The 16,690-nt window shown below is 40.3% G+C and overlaps 2 protein-coding genes across 3 annotated transcripts in view; both read right to left on the reverse strand.

Annotated features, from left to right (window-relative positions):
* Positions 1-16,690, reverse strand: part of LOC111335269 (uncharacterized) — a 36,948-nt gene that overhangs the window by 2,940 nt on the left and 17,318 nt on the right. Inside the window, exons 19-27 of one of the 2 annotated variants that reach the window (XM_088730061.1) lie at positions 10,086-10,132; positions 8,589-8,679; positions 8,090-8,227; positions 7,555-7,692; positions 7,394-7,445; positions 6,929-7,017; positions 1,686-1,737; positions 1,012-1,097; positions 532-651 (exon numbers count right to left, since the gene is read on the reverse strand). In XM_088730061.1, the coding sequence (XP_088586187.1) occupies positions 532-651; positions 1,012-1,097; positions 1,686-1,737; positions 6,929-7,017; positions 7,394-7,445; positions 7,555-7,692; positions 8,090-8,227; positions 8,589-8,679; positions 10,086-10,132 (813 nt within the window). Of the gene's footprint in view, positions 1-531; positions 652-1,011; positions 1,098-1,685; positions 1,738-6,928; positions 7,018-7,393; positions 7,446-7,554; positions 7,693-8,089; positions 8,228-8,338; positions 8,402-8,588; positions 8,680-10,085; positions 10,133-16,690 lie in introns of those variants that run through there. The other variant, XM_022941144.2, reaches the window with a different exon arrangement.
* LOC111322110 (uncharacterized) lies at positions 12,779-15,866 on the reverse strand. Its single transcript, XM_022925163.2, has 2 exons — positions 15,114-15,866; positions 12,779-14,826 (listed from the first exon to the last, which is right to left on the reverse strand). Exons 1-2 carry the CDS (start codon positions 15,454-15,456, stop codon positions 13,271-13,273), a joined length of 1,899 nt encoding a protein of 632 aa, XP_022780898.2. The 5' UTR covers positions 15,457-15,866; the 3' UTR covers positions 12,779-13,270.

A 16,690-nucleotide genomic window follows, 5' to 3' on the forward strand; every position in this document is an offset into this window, starting at 1 on the left:
TACTCCTCCCCCGGATGGGATGCTAGACCATCGCAAGGTTACCCCTCAACATTAAATTCGCCGGTACCCTTTTAATTCTTCTGGGAGAAGAGAGGCACTGTGAGAGTAAAGTGTCTTGCCTAAGAACACAACACGATGTCCCTGGCCAGGGTCCGAACACGAACCACTCGATCCGAAGTCACGCGCACTAACCATGAGGCCACCACGCCCCCATATATTGGGTATGGATTAACCTATATCCATTTTCTCCTTTCAAACAATCTCTGTGTGGAGTAGTGCAAGGATTCTACTCAAGCTTTTTCTAACCAGAAACTTGAGACAAAAATTTCTAGCCAGGAAAGTGGTCGTAGCAGTTTATGGAATGATTATCGTAGCTTAAAGAATTTGAGAAGTGGATGCATGCACCAGGAAGAGTTTTTAAAAAAACAATTACTGACGAGAGTGGTCGAGAGGAGTGAGTTGACCGCATTACACAATTATAAGATACAAGATAAGCAAACATTAAGTTCATTTTTAATGGACAAAGCCTACCTGTTCTTCCACTCGCCCATTTTTCAGTCTTTTAATGCCTGGTCCATGTTTTCGATGTTCTTTCCATTTTCCTTCAAATTCCGTCACACACACCGACATTTCCCGCCCTTGGCCATGACGCTGAAAAACAACGTTTTGAAAATCCTTGGAAAAGGTAGTGCCATTGATTTGACGAACAAAATAGTATTACGTGAAAATCAAATGAATAAAGGGTAAGTTTCTAAAGAAACTGTAGTGCTGCTTCGATGGGGGAGCACAACAAGGTAATTTTGGCATCATCGACTGAGCTGATGGGGTAAATTGGCCTCCAAAAAGAGTTTTAAAGCTGAAGTTTAAAGCGCTAACCCTTCGTCAGAGCGAATTTCGCCAAGGCTGTCGAAACATTACTCCTTTTCTGGGTTGCTCTGCCACACAGTTTCTTGTCACTCAAGGGTGCAAACTGTTAACAGAAATGACTGAAATTTGTTTGTATCAAGTTACCATATTATCTTTCCATTCGCCTTCGTATGTTCCCTCTGGAGTCTGTTCCACACCTTTGCCGTGTTTATGTCCATTCTTCCACTCCCCTAGAAAAAAGAAAAACCAACAGAAAATGTCACGTTTTTAGGAACCTCAAAGATCAACAACACATAGAGTGTTTCGCCGGGGCCTTTTCAAAACTCGGCCACACTGTTAGTTTTGGAAAACTACGAAGTTACGTCAGGTGATCGTTAAAAATAATTCTGGTACAATGAATATATGAAGTTTATATATATTTTGAACTGCGGTTGTAGATATGTATGATGCACGATCCTCGCAGTAGAGAGCGCTATTTTTTCGCTATTGCATAAATAACGCTCTCTACTGGCGAGGATCGTGCATCATACATAAAAATAATTCTCTTTAGCAATAGAGTGAAATGGAAATTACATGGCGTATCCAACAACTCCATATCTTAGATATCTCTGAAAGTTTTAAAAGTTGACGTTTCGAGCGTTGAATCTTCGCTCTGACCAAGAGCTAACGCTCGAAACGTCGGCTTGAAAAACTATTTACGGTGACAAATTGACATTATCATTTCAGTTGATAGAAACCAAACAATCCGTAATATACCACCACCCCCCCCCCCTCCATCCATTACCACATACGGGACACAACAAAATGTACAAGGTTACCTTCATAACGATAATCAGAGGAAGGGTCTGCGTACATTCCACGTCCGTTTCGCTGTTAATCCATAGCAAAAGAAGAGAAGAGAAAAGGAAAATGAAGGCAAAAATTGGCTTTGATCAACTTCACCAGCAACAAACAGAGAACACTCATGATTTTAAAACCTAGTCCACTCCTTTTTTAAACATAGGCATGCTACGCATGCAGGAGTTATTTTTTTGGATACGTAGGTTGAAATGGGACACTATATAACTGATGCTGGTGTCTGAATAATTGTTGGCAAAAATAAACTGCATTGGTACAACTCTTCCTGCAGTCCCCTCCACAGCCCTAATTTGAACTTGTCACGCAACGCTATCTCTCTCTCCAACATTGCATGACGAGACTAAACAACAGCCTGCTCATAGGTTAAAATTGTACTTATTAATAATAATAATAATATAATAGTACAGTATTTATATAGCGCTATTTCTATCACTATCCAATAGCGCTGTACAGTAATTTTATAAATCAGACCGATAAGATTAAAAAACCATAAAAATCTCCAAAACATGAGTAAAAGAAACTAGCTAATAAGGTAGTCTGTAATAATGAGAGTAAAAACTTGAAACTTATATTGAAATTAACTAATGTCCTAGCCAATTAACTAGCTCACCAACTAATCAACTAATTTACTAGCTAACTATCTAGCGGCCTAACTTACTACTTATATAATTAAATAGCTCAGTAAGGAGTAGTCTAATTATAAAATTTGTTAAAAAGGTATGTCTTTATACAGGTCTTAAAATGTGATAGCGAGCCGCTCACTCTTATGTTGTTTGGAAGAGAGTTCCATAGAGTCGGTGCTACAAAAGAGAAACACCTATGACCATAACTTGCTAGCTTAACAGATGGTACTTTAAGTAAATTTTTAGAGGAGGACCTCAGATTTCTGGTCGTTACATAAGGCTTCAACAGTTCAGTGATGTAACTAGGGGCCTGGCCGTTGAGCGCTTTGTAGGTCAGAAGTAGTATCTTGTAATCTATGCGCTGGCTAACTGGGAGCCAGTGCAGCTGCTTTAAGATAGGTTTGATATGGTCGTACTTTCTTGTATGAGTGACGACACGAGCTGCGGCATTCTGGACATTTTGTAAGCGATCTATCAGGAATTTGGGCAGTCCGTATAGTAGCGAGTTGGTGTTATCTAGCTTAGATGTAATGAATGCATGAACTAGCTTTTCAGTATCTGCTAGAGATAGGCAGTCCCTTATCTTGCTAATGTTTCTAAGGTGGAAGAAGCAGGCTTTGCAGGTACTGGTGACATGCTTATCTAATGACATGTGCTCATCGAAGGTAACTCCAATGTTTCTTGCAGAGGGAGATGGCTCGATCCGCTCACCAGACACCTCAACATACTCTACTAATGGGGGTGGACGGTGTCGTGCCCTCAAGATCAATAGCTCCGTCTTTTCTCTGTTTAGTTTCAGTTTGTTGCACACCATCCATGAGTCTATCTCAGAAACACATGCCTCTATTTTTGCTATAGAACTGGGTTGTTCGGCTGGGTTGGGCTTGAAAGGGAGATAGAGCTGGGTGTCGTCGGCGTAGAGATGGTAGTTTAGTCCGTGCCGTCTGATGATGTCCCCAATGGGTGAAGTGTATAATAAGTATAAAATCGGACCCAGCACTGATCCCTGGGGAACACCGTACCGAAGTTCTTTCGTCTTTGACTTGTTTCCATCAATTATTACAAACTGTTTTCGGTCTTGGAGATAGGATCGAAACCATTTTAGCACATTTCCTTTTACTCCATAGCGTTTTTCCATTCGTTCTAGTAGTAGATCGTGGTCGACTGTATCAAACGCCGCAGACATGTCCAACAATAGCATGGCAACACATTTTTGATTGTCTATTTCTAAGAGAACGTCATTTTGCACCCTCAAGAGGGCAGTCTCCGTGCTGTGAAAACGCTTATTGCCGTTCCTTCGTCAGAGACAAAGTCCTAGTTATTATTCTGACCATTAAGGGCCAGAATCAGAAATTCTGTTTGGTTTTTCTTTTGCAAGAAAATGCACAATAGCGTGCAGTTTTTAATTGGCGTAAAGTAATGTGGTGGCATATCCAGGGATCGAGGTTGAGTTTTGGCATCGAGTGTCAGTCAGATTTGAAGTACTGGCCGCGCATCAACGATAAGCTTGTTACAGTTTATACTCATCTTTCGAGTGAACTTAAATATATTTATTTAAAGTACAAAGCTAATACTGTGAATCACTACTATTGTCAACGTACTGATGAAAACAACAACCCTTGGGAACAGTAATACAACCATCTTATGTAAACGTTGGCGATTGAAACCATCCGTAAATAAATATTGCGAACAGAACAATTGTACTTTTCTGACCAAAAAAAAAAACTTGTGGAAGTCACTGCCACATACCTTTAATTTCAATCACAGGCAGCCCAAGCTCACTACTAGAAAAGTGGACGTGACTCTTAACGTGTTGCGCAACGTTTTATATTTATAAGGGTTTGTATGGGGTGTTATCGGTTTGCCTTAAAGGAGAGAAAAAATGTCTTGTTTTGAAATAAAATGGGCTTACCTTATTGCTTTGTTTTCTTTGTTGATTCCGAGCGTCTCAGGCCATTTTAAAGCGTTTTCGGCGAGTTAGCGCTATGTTGGTGTTCAACTAACACCAGCGCTAACTCGCCGAAGACGCTTCAAAATGGCCCGAGACGCTCGGAATCAACAAAGAAAACAACAAAGCAATAAGGTAAGCCCATTTTATTTCAAAACAAGACATTTTTTTCTCTCCTTTAAGGGAAACCGATAACATCCCATACAAACCTTTATAAATATAAAACGTTGCGCAACACGTTAAGAGTCACGTCCGCTTTTCTAGTAGTGAGCTTGGGCTTCCTGTGTTTCAATCAGTCAAAAAACTTGAGGTCTATAAAATGCCTTCTCTGATATATCGTTCCGAGGCAAAAAAAACTTGAAAGGTTTGTTATTAGATGTAAGCAAGAGAAATCCTTGTAAATAAAGTCATCGCGTTCTAATACAACTTTTTATTGAGTGATCCCGCCTTTCCTCCGGCGATTTTAGTAATTCCAAATTGTCATGGATGGCATCAACTTGTTCCGAAGTCTTAGTCTCCATAACTCTCCATGTTAACAGATACACCAAATTGCACTGATCAGATTACACTACACCAAAACACACCACTCTATACGCTAACATATATTTGGTTTTTTTTTTTTTTAAATAACCCAAAAAGTATCGTTTTTCAAAGCATAACAACGTGGGCTTCTTAATTGGTTGTTGCATATCTGGACTTTGCCCTTTGCGTGCGAAATACGTGATAAAATGCAGGTTGTTTACAGGATATTGACACGCAATGGGGTAAAGTCCAGGTTAGCTATAAGCGAATTTTATTGGTAGAAAACGTCTAAGCACGTGAGAGTTGCGTGGAAAATTAACCAACCGTACCATTCTGTCCCTTGTGAAATGTTTTTCATTGAGGTAGATTTGTCATAAAATTTGCGTTGTTTACTGGAAAATGGCATTTCTTCTAAAAAAAATCTAATCCATACTTGCGAGTAAAAAGTAACACAATTGTAATGGGAAAGTATCGTTTAAACAATATTTAATTCATGGAGGACTTTTAGAAGCAAAGAGACGGATATGTAACATGGCAGTCGACGCAGAAAGTAAATGTAACTTGGTGGTCGTTTCAACCGCTGCTAAAAGAACAACCATATCGCAAAAAAAAAAAGATTATCAATCAAATATGATTTACGCAAACATCTTGCGCAAGATTTACCAGAGTCAGTAAAACTAGCCTTTTCGAAACAACACGCTATAGCGCTAAATTCGTGTTAGGCCTCCAGCTGACGGTGTATGCGTAGTAAGTGAAGGAGCGGTACACAAAACATGCACGTTTTAACTCGCTAATCGGTAGAAAAAGTTCCCTGACGACCTTTCAAATCCAGACAGATCCTAGCGATAAAATCCTCACGAAGGACATGAGCCATTACACTGAACAGATGATCTTACAACTCTTGTAGATGTCATCTTACCTCGTTCCTTGAGCGAAATTCAAGATTGGAATCGCTGATTAACTCATATAAAGCAATGAAATATCCTGAAGTTGCTCCTATCAACATCTGAAGTAATATTTGATTCGAAATTTTTCTCATGTTCCACTTAGTCTCCTTCAGAAGGAAAAATAAGCATAGTCGTACAACGATCACAACTCCGCCACTTTCCCAACACGACTGATACATTTCCTTAATTCGCGAACCGCTCTCTCCGACTCAAGCGTTGATTCGTTGAAATTTGAAGACCTGTCAAACCACAAATTAGCAAGAACGCTCTGATTGGTGCGACATCGAAAAATACTACAATCTGATTGGTTTGTGATACACCATAAAATTGGGCCAATCACATTGCGTTGAGATACACCAAAAAAAAGATGCGCCAATCAGATTGCTTAGAGATACACCAAATTGCGCTGATCAGATTACACTACACCACAATACACCAATCTATACGCTAACATATAGTTATTTTTTTTTAAAAAATAACTCAAAAATGGAGCACATTTCAATTGATTGAAATGAGACCAAAACCAAAGTTATCAGTGCAGCCATTCAGAACGAAGGAAAAGTACATGACGGGGGGGGGGGGGGGGGGGAGGCAATGGTGACGCGAAAAAAATAGGCGCGGGAATTCAGGAGTGATCCAGTCATGGTTGGTTTTAGTTCTGCGTCTGATTGGTCCAGACAGTGGCGCGCGTGTTGTATACACCTATTACAGAGCGATCTATAGCAAAACTAATGAAACCTGACTAATCTCAGAAATAGCCAGTCGCATCAAGAAAACACAACAAACAGCTAAATTGAACCCCAAACTGAGCAACAACGAACTTGTAACTGTGGTAGGGCTTTCGTGGAAAATAAGATAGCTCTCTCCCTTATTGGAAAAAAAAAAAAGGCTCACATCTTTTCGCATCGTATAATATTTCCGTCGGCTAGGGGAGAGCAAAATTAGGCAATGATTGATATTTTGCGTTTTTATTTATCAGAGTAGAAACTACTTCTTGCAAAATACACACCACCAAGTGGCTCAGGTGCATCTTGGGCCCAGTAAGTATTTTTTTTTTTTAATAAGCAGTTCTCTTCGCTTATGCGCTATATGCGCAAGGTACACGGCCTTCTCAAACCCTGAAATAGTATTTATTATTAAAGGTTGGACCAAATCCCCTATACCTTGTCAAACTCCCAGTGACCTGAGTAACTGGCTCCGTTAGAGTATTTCATTTGTCCTTTGCCATGTCTCAAACCTAGCATCCATTCTCCTATAAAAATTGAAAACAGTTCCAAATTGATTCAACGACAAAATTGTAAGAAGTAACCTAAAAACTAAACATTTTGTCAATGCTTTCTCATATCTTTGGGGGGGGAGGGGGGGACTCACGTCTCTAAGGGTGACGTATACCATAAAAATTCAATTTTAATTCAAATTTAAACATATCAATGAAGACAGTATGTCGTAGTTTCCTGATGTTTCTCATTGGATTTGGAACCATCCATGGCTAATTGTTCAACGTTAATATCCATTTTATCATGTTTTTTTCACCAAATTACATAACCACGGGCGGTTACTACTTGTTAAACGGTTTGTACATTTTCAGTTTTATGTAAAAACTGCTGGAACATTTTCATAAAACCCACCTTCATACATGCTCTTCTTGTCGCTGTACATCATTTTACCTTTTCCGTGGCGCTAATAAAACAAAAACCATAATTAACGATCAAAGTTGCGACGTGACGAGATAAACAAAATCAACGATACTAACAGATTCAATTGTCAAAGAAGTGGTCAGACTAGTTACCAGTCCATTGGCCCAACAGCCTTCATACACTGATCCGTCCTTGTAGGTCATCTTTCCCGTTTTACTGCGCAAGTCATATTCAAAAACTCCCTCGTAAATATCACCATTGCTGTACTTCATAACTCCCTGACCAAACCGCTGTAAACATTGACACACAAAATCATTACGGATACCAAAAGGTTCAAACTGCGTTCAGTGTGCCAGTTTTTTATGATCAAAGAGCAAACACGCGACTCTTCGCTAGGCCGCTATGTTTGACTTCGGTTAAGAATGGACAGAGAGGGAGAGTGGTAGGGAAAACCAAAGACAAGAAATGTATTTCTCGAGCCCCTTTACCAAAACCCTCGCTTTCATGTGACCTATCCTGCGACCCCCCCCCCCTCCCCCCTCCTCACGCCTGTGGCAGCAGTACTTGAACTCCCTCTGCTTTAAAATTCACAATGGGAGATTGCGCAGTAACGAACCAACAACAAATCAGGTTCCCTTCCCTCATGTTACGTAACAATTACAACATGGAACAATTAGCAGTGCTTACCGTGTTTTTGAACCAGTTTCCGTCGTAACAGTCACCATTGGCGTACTTCATGCATCCTTTGCCTGTGATATGATCTCCACTCCAACCTCCCAAGTAATGAGTTCCATCTGACCTTCTGTACTCACCGTACCCTCCCCGCTACGATAAATCAAAACCAAGACCCGATTAACCTTCTGTACTCACCGTACCCTCCCCGCTAAGATAAATCAAAATCAAGACCCGATTAACCCTCTGTACTCACCATACCCTCCCCGCTAAGATAAATCAAAACCAAGACCAGATTAACCTTCTGTACTCACCGTACCCTCCCCGCTAAGATAAATCAAAATCAAGACCCGATTAACCTTGCGTACGAACAACACTTGAAAGATGTAGAGGGCCCTGTGTTCTGGATGGCTTTCCGAGCAGGCGAGAAGAAAACTTATTCAAAGAAAGATGGAAAAGGTGGAAATCAAGAAATTGAAGATGCATGTGCTGTGAACGGATCCTGATCACTGACCTGATTGTCCATCCACTGTCCTTTGTACACGGAGCCATCAGCATAGTGCATCTCTCCTTGCCCACTGAAACGGTCATTAGCAAACTGACCACTACAAACAGACAAACAAGAAAACAACAGGCAAGTCCATGACGGGTCACATTACACACAGACGTTGGAGCATATTACATTTCACTGCTTCTGGATGGAAGGATGACAATCTAGATTATCACAGCTTTCCATGAGCATTTTAGCATATTTCCTTGATAATTTACTGGTGAGTCTTCCTTGATCTGGACCTCGGCTCTGTGAGTCAGAAGCAAAGTGTCCCTCATAAGATCACAGAGCAAGAACCCTGGCCACCAACCCGCTTGACTAGCATATCAGCCAGCAGTAGAGCTGCCTTCACCAAGATAATCACTTCTCTTAAGGTTGTTAAAACGTCTGTTGTTTTCAAAAAAACCTTCCTTTCATAACTTAATTCTCGCGGTCCGTGAAACTGTACGACTGTTGGTTCCCTTTAAGTCGCGTTTTAGAACATAGCTAGCAGAACCGCGCGATCAAATTCAGTATACGTAAGCGTGCTCAAAATCCCGATAGTGCACGCTGATAGCGTCAGCAAATCGCTTCGCCAAAAATTTTTTTTTTCGCGTGAGCGGCCATTGTTAGCGCGGAGAAAAATAATATATTTCGCGACAATAATGGATACAAACAGAGATTCGGCCTACTAGTCCCAAAACGAAGACAATTTTTCGACCTTTTCCTTCGTGCTAGAGTTCTTAAATGAGGCAGAAAAAGAGAAAAACAACGGAAAAGGAGACTTGGCATCAGCGCCGTCACGATTCGCTTCAATTAATATTTTTGTCCGTTCTTCGCGTCGGATTTGATGCATAATTCCACCGGCTATGTTCTAAAACAATTGGTTCATGCTTTCAGCTGTGCACTATCGAGTTATGGAGCATGCGGGAAGTTTGGAGAGCACTCAAGAAGCTAGAGTTGCCCTCGGCTATTGCCTCGGGCAACTCTTACGCTTCTTTCGTGCTCTCCAAACTTCCCGCGTGCTCCATAACTCGATAGTGCACGCTAAAGCATGAACCAATTGTTAATTAAAAGGCTGAAGAGTAGTCATTGTTAAGCAAAGCAAAGCAAAGTAAGGCAAGGCAACCATGTTTAAGAAAAACATAACCCCTCTCCCTCCCTAACATTTCCTTTTCTTTCTTTTCCCATTCATTTTCCACAGTTACATGAAATCTGATGATAAAAAAATTCAAAGTAAGTATTATGTTAGTGTAAAAGCAGCCTCTAAATTCTTGTTGCACCTGACGTGGCGAAGCCCGTGGGTTTCTCATCAGCGAACGTGCGAGAGGTCGCGCACACTTCCTAAGATAGCTCTAATTTCGCGGGCTCTGTCACGTGCTTCCTATGGCGAATAAGAACCTGCTAATAGGAGCTGGCGAGCTTCTAATTTGACCTAATTTGACTTTCATTTGAACCTTATCATTCATCATTTCCACTCACCTGTACACGTCACCATTAGTAGACTGCATCGTCCCTTTACCATGTTTCTGCGGAAAGGATAAATACGATAAGGAAACGGCCTTCCTACTGACTAAAAATACATGGAGACTGTAGACACACTAATTGTACATACATGACATCCCTAAAATACCGATGTACCCAAGCTGATGCATGAGCCAATAACAACAACAACATTTCTATTCTAAGTCGCTACCCCACTCAAACGAATATAAAACATTTAACATGCAATAAGCAAACACAATTGGGGTGTGTCAACACGAACCGTGTGCGACCCTCTTCATTGCGCCTTTATCAACAAAATGGATAGGAATGATACAACAAACTGAATGAAAACTCGGGAAATGTAAAAATATAGCAAGAAGAACCACCCTACAAAACAATCTAAACTATGCTCGTACAACAATGATTCCGTAAACGTGCTAAACCTTTCATATAGCAGCATGCAAAAACTAGGAGAAATTGATAACCCCTTGTCACTGGGTATTTAATTTGGAGGGCGTAGTGACGGTCGTAAGACGCAAATGTATATAAATGACAACGTCTCAAATCTACATAGGCTACCGCTAATGAAGCGATTGTGACAGCATACCATGTGACACCCCAAAGAAAGGGTTACATAACACATTGTCTTAGGAGAAAATCCCTCTGCTACGCTGCACTGAATACAGACAGCGTACACAATGACACGTGCACAAAGGGAATACGATGCACACATGCGCAGATGAATCTGACCACACAAATTTGCTGCGTAAGTCATTAGCACGCATGCGCAGATTAATCTAATCCCCCGGAAGTCACTGAATGAATGAATGAATGAAAGCCTTTATTTAAAGAGGGTAGCACTTAATAGCCACTAATAAACTTGTGGCCCTCACAGATTACACAACTATATACAATCAGATAAATATGTAAGCTAAAATATGTAAGCATTTAAAATAAGACAAGATTCAATTAAGAAGATATTATTAAATAGTAAAATGATGCAAACATTGTTGTTCTTTAAAAATCTTGGCAAACATGTTTTTTTTTTAAACGTGCTATAGAATCGTATATGTGCACGATCCTTCGCAGTAAAGCACTATTTAAGCAATAGTGAAAATCAGACCTGAAAAAAATTCAGGCCTGTACGGGATTCGAACTACTGACCTCTGCGATACTAGTGCAGCGCTCTACCAATTGAGCTAACAAGCCAACTGGGAGCAGGCCATCATATTAATTCAACATAAACCCGTAGATGATAAATCAAACAACAAACATATGAAATACATATATATGAACTGCGGTTATGAAACGTATATGTGCACGATCCTTCGCAGTAAAGCACTATTTAAGCAATAGTGAAAATCAGACCTGAAAAAAAATTCAGGCCTGTACGGGATTCGAACTACTGACCTCTGCGATACTAGTGCAGCGCTCTACCAATTGAGCCAACAAGCCAACTGGGAGCAGGCCATCAAATTAATTCAACATAAACCCGTAGATGATAAATCAAACAACAAACATATGAAATACATATATATGAACTGCGGTTATGAAACGTATATGTGCACGATCCTTCGCAGTAAAGCACTATTTAAGCAATAGTGAAAATCAGACCTGAAAAAAGTAAGCGCTGCACTAGTATCGCAGAGGTCAGTAGTTCGAATCCCGTACAGGCCTGAATTTTTTTCAGGTCTGATTTTCACTATTGCTTAAATAGTGCTTTACTGCGAAGGATCGTGCACATATACGTTTCATAACCGCAGTTCATATATATGTATTTCATATGTTTGTTGTATGCTATAGAATCTAGTTTCCTAATTTCAATAGGTATACTATTCCACAGTCTTGTAGCCGAAACAGCGAAAGAGCGTCCTCCCTCTGATTCTCTTTTGTATTTAGGACAAACAGCATTAATGCTTGAATATCTTGTGTTGCGGGAGTGCCGCTTATTATTCAAAATTAAGTGTTCATTTAGATAATTCGGCAAACGCCCATTAATTCGCTTATACATTATTATGCATTTATCTATCTATCTTATGTTGCTCATAAAACGGAACCCAACCTAGCTTGTTAAACAAAGCAACTGATGGTGTCATGCGATCGGCATAAGAAATAACTCGTGCCGCACGTTTTTGCAATCTTAAGACCCTATAAACCGACTCTTTGTCGCAATTTGCCCAAACCACGTTAGCGTAAGACATAACAGGGCGAATAATGCTATGATAAAACTGGAGTCGCTGTTTAAGAGGTAAACAGGCTCGAATCTTACGCAGTATTGCGATTCTAGAGGCCATCTTTTTACATACTTTCTCAATATGTTCATTAAATGACAATTTGCTGTCAATTTCTACCCCTAATAAGGTAGCACAATCCACATTATTGAGCTGTTTTCCGTTTATAGTGACAACTATGTCACTTCCATTTATGTCAGCTACACATCTTTTCCCAGTGATCGTGAGCACTTTAGTCTTGTCTTCATTTACTGGGAGCTTATTTACTGAAACCCATAATTGAATTTCAGAGACAGACTTATTTAGTGATGAACTTAAGGCGGGGGTAAACCTGAAAAAATGCCCATTTTTCACTCATTTTTCACAGCTAGGACTTACTTCAAAACTTAGGCAAACTATATATCCCTGGAAAGCTTATGACTTGAAGATCATGAAAAAAAATATTTTAGACTCAACATGTCAATTGTAATAGGATACCACTCATTTAATTGAGCTCCCTGCTGGGTTCTACCAGGGGTTACTTAAGAAAAGATAACTCCTTCTGGAATTAATGAAAAATAACGTTTTTAGTATCAATTCAAAGAAGACATGTTGCTTACTGTTATAAGCAGAGGGATTTCTAATATGTTGAAAACATTTTAAATGATGATCAATTAAATTTGACATGGAAAATCAGAGGGGTGTTTCACTTCATAACTTTAAGTACATACATCATATGGAAAATTGCTCTGCTTATAACACAAAACTTATTAAAAGGAACAAATGCTGAAAATTTCAGATCAATTGGATAAATTGTTGTCAAGATATCTTTTCTAGAAGACAAAATTATTGCGTAATGATAAAATGGCCTTTAAACTTACAGATAGCAATCAAACTTAATTTTTTACAATATGTAACCACTATAGTGGCCCAAGTGTCCATATCTTGTCCACAGGAGTATCTAAAAGTAATTTAAAAACATCCTGGTTCATAAGTAACTCCTTCAGCTTCTCGAAGGGCTTCCTCTCGACGAGTCCTCAGAAGTCGCTCCCCTTGACGCCGTCTCTTTTCCTTCTGCATAACCTGCAAATCGGACTTAGCCAATCTTTTACTGTCTTTTGCATGTGTTGCCACTCTTGTACAAACACCACCAGGGATACAAAGCCTCTCCATGATTTTTAGCCTACTAGAAGCTCCATTATGGTAGTGGCAGACTGCTGATGCTGCAGCACACCGAATTACTTTTGCACCATGGTGTTTATGTTTAGGACACCGTACCCACACCATTGAGTTAACACACTCATTGGGATTTTGTGTTGTTCCCAACACACACCTCTCTAGCAATTTCGAGTCACTTAGAGTCATAAAAGTGGGTTTCAAGACATCAAGAAAGACATCTGGCAAACAGTTACCACTACTGTATGTAGATGTTCCTGTTGCTTTGTCTTGCTTCCATTTACACCAAGAGGATTCCCCTGGTGGACAAAATCGATGCTGTTTGGCTGGGTCATTTGACTCAACATTGTGATGGAGTATTGCAATAATGTTTTTTTTCATTCCATAAACTGCAACCTCCACCTCCCTTCTTCCTGGATTGGATTTCCTGATGGTATTTTGCCGAATTGCAAGTCCATAATCTTTCTGGAACTTCTTTATTCTTGTGTCAGACAGTCTCCCTATACCACCAATAGGTTTGCCATCAGCTAGTTTCCCTTTAGTTCTAGCCTTCAGGTTCAACAGATGTTTGCCCATCCTTTTTTGGACATGTCCCACGCAGTCTAATTTCTCAACTTTGATTTCACCATAAATATTTTCCACAGAATTAAAGGCCTTGCTATCACCATCGCTCACCATCCATCTGTACCTCAGGTTGTGACGTTCCAATGACCTTTCCCACAAGACTACAGCTCCTTCACACTCCATTGCTGGTGAGCTACCAGCAAAGTTTATGTCACACTCATGTTCCAACAACCACTCCTCAAATTCTTCCTCATTTACACATTTTGCTTTATTTAAAGCACATTTCTGACATGCCTTTGAAAGGACATGGTAGTCCAAAACTTCACCAGTGTCCACTGAAATGACAAAAACCACTCCAGTTAATGAGGTAAACCCTCGTTTGGCCCAAGTGCCATCAAAACTTACAACAGCATCCAGAGTATCATCCAGATCTTTTTCTGGGTTTTCTTCCAAAATCTGCTGCTGAAGTCTCTCTCCAGCTTTTCTCATGTCATCCTTTGCTTCATCCTCAAGAGCTTCCAGGATGTTGTCCACTTGTTTGTAGTAGGCAGGCTTAGAAAGGCAAGGCATGTTCATTATACCACAGAATGTGGCAAGGCCTTCATAACCACAGCCACTCTCTATAGCATGGTAGACAACTCGGCGGTTAATGTCATAGGATTTCCCTCGCTGGGTCACACCACTGGATGTTGGAAGCGGACTGGATTCCTCACAGGAACTGCACTGAAGGGAAAACTGTGACATCAGCCCTGCTCTTGCACTTTTATCTTCCTCAAGAGTTAAGGTGCCTAAAGACAAATCAAGTGAAAATTGTAACATAAATCGGGCAATTTTATTATAAGCAAAGTACAGACCTCAAGTCAGAAATACACATACTGTGGTTTTTCCCCATAATTTTTTGTTTACAGTTTATATGCACAATATATACCTCAAAATCTTTCTCTTAACCAATCCAAGATTTAATAGATAAATCAGCATATTTAGCAGGGGAAACTGGAACTAAGGGTCGAAATGATATGGGAAATACGTCATAATCGAGAACAGAGAAAGACATAGATTTCAAAAAATTTCTCACCTTTCTCACACACGTGTGCCTTAGAGAGGGCCGTGGATAAATTTTTCACATTTATTAATCTATATTCCTCGCTTTCCTCGGTATTGAAGGTATACTCTTCATCAGTGCTGTCTAAAAGAAGCTCCTCGTCGGCATATTTCATTTTCTTTCTTGAGGAACCAACGGTTTCTTTAGAGTCCGAGTCGGAGAGCTGATTTTCATCCCGCGAAGTGCTCGGAGTTGAGGCGGCGATTTCGTAAACATCAGGAGCTGTTTCTTCAGACTCTTCTTTCTGTTTTCGCCTTCCAGAAAAATATCTCTTTCTTTTCTTCCTGTAGACAGATCTACTTTTCTCTCCGACCATTTTCGATATAACTTCTCCTTTGATTATAACTTTTCCTTTGATTGCTCCGAGTACACTGAGTGTCACAGTCGACCAAAACTGCCTCTAAATCTATCCCATAATGGTTTTGACCCTAGAAAACCCTTCAGATAAGACTAAATGAAGTATCTCTCGATAAATCCTGCCCGTTTGGAGCTTGGTTGCCAGAAAAACACGTTATAAACAACTGAAAAATTAAAAAATGCTCTTCTCGTTGCCATGGTAACCACGCCATTAGTCAGAGCGGGAATTTTAAAATCGCTCAAAAAGGCAAAAATAGTGAAAATAAGTGGAAAATTATTTTTCCATAGCAAAGTTTAATACCCAAAGCTGCAAATTCCGAGGAAAACAAAAAACTCAGTTTTGGAGCAAATTTCAGGTTTACCCCCGCCTTAAGTTGGCTAAGTTTTTCACTTCCGCAAAAGCGTTGACAGTCGTATCGTCTGCGTAAAGGTCCAACTGAGCACTTGTATACAAGGGCAAATCGTTAATAAACAAAATAAAAAATAAAGGACCTGCCCTGAGGGACTCCATGCAACATCAAAGCTTCGCTTGACTCACTCCCATTTACACGGACAATTTGCTTCCGATCCGACAAATAAGAGTGACGCCAGGCAAGCTCCCGGTTGACTATACCGTACTGCTCCAACTTGCGCAACAATAGCTTATGGTCCACCATGTCGAAAGCCTTTCGATAATCGACCAGGACCATACCGCATACATGATTGTTATCTAAGCCGAACAAAAGCTCGTCAACTAACTTAATTAGAGCACTCTCGGTAATGTACATCCCTCGAAACCCAGACTGTCTAGAATACAACAAGTTATTATCCATAAGAAAAGCATATAAAGAATTGTGCATATGACGTTCGATTACTTTTGAGACCACTGTTAGCACAGAAATCGGGCGATAATTAGACGGATCACTGGCCGCACCCTGTTTGAACAGTGGTGTCACGTTAGCGGTTTTCCAACGAGTAGGAAACGTTCCTGCGGAAAACGACATGTTGATAAGCCTTGCTATGCTTGGAGCTAAAATAGGAGCAGCAATACGCAGAAACCTGGCGCTGATTTTATCGATACCTGCAGCCTTGTGAGGACTGATCCCCTTTATAATCTGGAGCACCTGAGCATTAGTTATGTCTGGAACAGAGAAAACCATATCCGGATCTTTGCAGGACTCCACAAAGTTTACCAACTTGGACAAGTCTGATGG

The sequence above is a fragment of the Stylophora pistillata genome, chromosome 1 (genome assembly GCF_964205215.1).
Source record: "Stylophora pistillata chromosome 1, jaStyPist1.2, whole genome shotgun sequence".
NCBI classification, from domain to species: domain Eukaryota; kingdom Metazoa; phylum Cnidaria; class Anthozoa; order Scleractinia; family Pocilloporidae; genus Stylophora; species Stylophora pistillata.

Coding starts and splice junctions, on each gene's coding strand:
- LOC111322110 (XM_022925163.2), bottom strand. CDS start 15,456: ATGGTCGGAGAGAAAAGTAGATCTGTCTACAGGAAGAAAAGAAAGAGA. Junction 14,827..15,113: donor GGCACACGTGTGTGAGAAAG/GTGAGAAATTTT, acceptor ATTTGTCTTTAG/GCACCTTAACTCTTGAGGAA.